General features: G+C 50.3%; 1 protein-coding gene across 1 annotated transcript; it reads right to left on the reverse strand.

Moving 5' to 3' along the window:
* Positions 1-713: 713 nt before the first annotated feature.
* Positions 714-1,655, reverse strand: LOC124676076 (hydrophobic protein LTI6A). Its single transcript, XM_047212154.1, has 3 exons — positions 1,520-1,655; positions 1,315-1,430; positions 714-1,008 (listed from the first exon to the last, which is right to left on the reverse strand). Exons 1-2 carry the CDS (start codon positions 1,607-1,609, stop codon positions 1,347-1,349), a joined length of 174 nt encoding a protein of 57 aa, XP_047068110.1. The 5' UTR covers positions 1,610-1,655; the 3' UTR covers positions 714-1,008; positions 1,315-1,346.
* Between the last annotated feature and the right edge of the window lie 257 nt (positions 1,656-1,912).

A 1,912-nucleotide genomic window follows, 5' to 3' on the forward strand; every position in this document is an offset into this window, starting at 1 on the left:
TACCTCTATTAGCATAACATATGTTACTAGTCTACGTTATTTCCCACCATACCTGGCCATGAGAAGCCCGGCCTGGCCTGAATTCCTGGAATTGGGCCCAAGCATGCCTGTGGGCCGGGCCTGGGCCACAGATTTAGGCCCGAAGGCCGGGTATGGCCTGAGCTCGAGAAATGCGTTAAATAAGGAAGAGGCCCGGTCAGAGGCTCGATGGGTATTTCATGTGATGGCTGAGTTTGAGTCAAAATTTTAGGCCCGATAGTCGGACCAGGCCGGGCCTAGGCTTGGATTTTTTACGTCAGGCTTTGTTAGGATTAAATTTGGGCGTGCAAGTGTCTGACAATTGATCGGCGCAGGGGGCACAGGTCACATTTTCTTCCGTGCCCTTCGAAGTGTGTACCTCCAGGGCACACTGTAGAGTGTGGCACTACTAGGTGCCACGTTGATCTTGTTATTTTGTCAGGACCCGTCACTCTTCACTTGTCCTTGAGATCAGTATTCGCACGAAAACAAAACAATGAATGAGAGATAAATATTGGTAGGAGCCTGATGATTTGACTAGGAAAAGGTAGATAGAGAGAGTGACTCCGCTCCCACTCCCACTGCGAACGTGACAAACGCCGTTTCCTGATCCACGACTCATTTGTCACATCTGTCCGTTTGAAATTCGCAACCTTGGCCGCAGGAAATTCTCAACAAAACAACACACACATGTATTTGCGCAAGAATTAATGCTGAGGCAGGAAACAACGGGATTCCTCCACCAATCAATTGATTAATCCATTAATTAATCGAAATTACAGGGACGGAGACACAAGGATGACTGGATGATGATGATGATGATGATGATGGCGCCACTGGAGTGGAGAAGGTGCGAGAACAGGAGCAAGCTAAGCACACAAACACAGAACAGATTTACAGCACGAACACATACACATGCAGACGCAGCACCATGAACCGTCTCAAACGAACAGATTATACCACCAGAGCACAGAACAGGATCGTCATCACCTGCCAAGAACAAGCATGGTTAGTTTAGTTCGTCCGCAACCTCAAGCAGTTGTAACAAGAAAAAACCACTCTTTTTTCAGGAAGAGAGATGGAGCACAAACAAGAAAAGAAGAGCTATTTTGTTGGATTTGCAAACCATTTTCTTGCTTTTTTTTTCTTGGTTAAAGGTGGGATTTTTCTTCTCTTCTGTTAATACCACAAACACAAAGGCCTAACCGGAGCAGAGATGCTCATGTCCCCAGGGACACCTGGTCCAGAAACCAAAATCATGGGGAAAGTTCCAAGTTCCTGAAAGTGCATGCATACCTTGTGGATGGAGGGCAGGGAGGGGGAGCCCTCTACCTGGTGATGACCCAGACGGCGTAGATGATGCCGGGGAGGTAGCCGAAGAAGGTGAGCAGCAAGCAGATCCAGAACTCGATCTGCAAACGCAGCACAAAGAATCAGTAACCACATCGTCTAGAGCTAGGAGAGACTGGAGACAAGGACAAGCTCCAAGCCGCCTAATTACCCCGCAGGCGAACTTGAAGAAGACGCCGAGCGGCGGCAGGATGATGGCGAGGATGATGTCGATGCAGTTCGCCGTGCCCTCGTCCGACATCTTCTTCTCTCTCTTCTCTCTCCAAGGAGATGAAACAGCAAGGAGAAAAGGGATGTGTCGCTAGCTAGTGGTGATGGTGTGATGCTAATGCCCTGAGGAGGAGTGTGAGCAAGGCCACTTTATAAAGACGACGACGATGGCGAGGCGCCGACGGCGTTCCGGGTCACGACGTTGGATCGGATGGGATCGGATCCGAAGGTTCCACCTGCCGGCCGGCCGCGCCCGCGTGTGCTTCGCTGTTGGGGCTCCAACGGCCACCCAGTCCTTCGGTCCGATTTTTAATCTTTCTGCGGTTTGCGCGCC

The sequence above is a fragment of the Lolium rigidum genome, chromosome 7 (genome assembly GCF_022539505.1).
Source record: "Lolium rigidum isolate FL_2022 chromosome 7, APGP_CSIRO_Lrig_0.1, whole genome shotgun sequence".
NCBI classification, from domain to species: Eukaryota; Viridiplantae; Streptophyta; class Magnoliopsida; order Poales; family Poaceae; genus Lolium; species Lolium rigidum.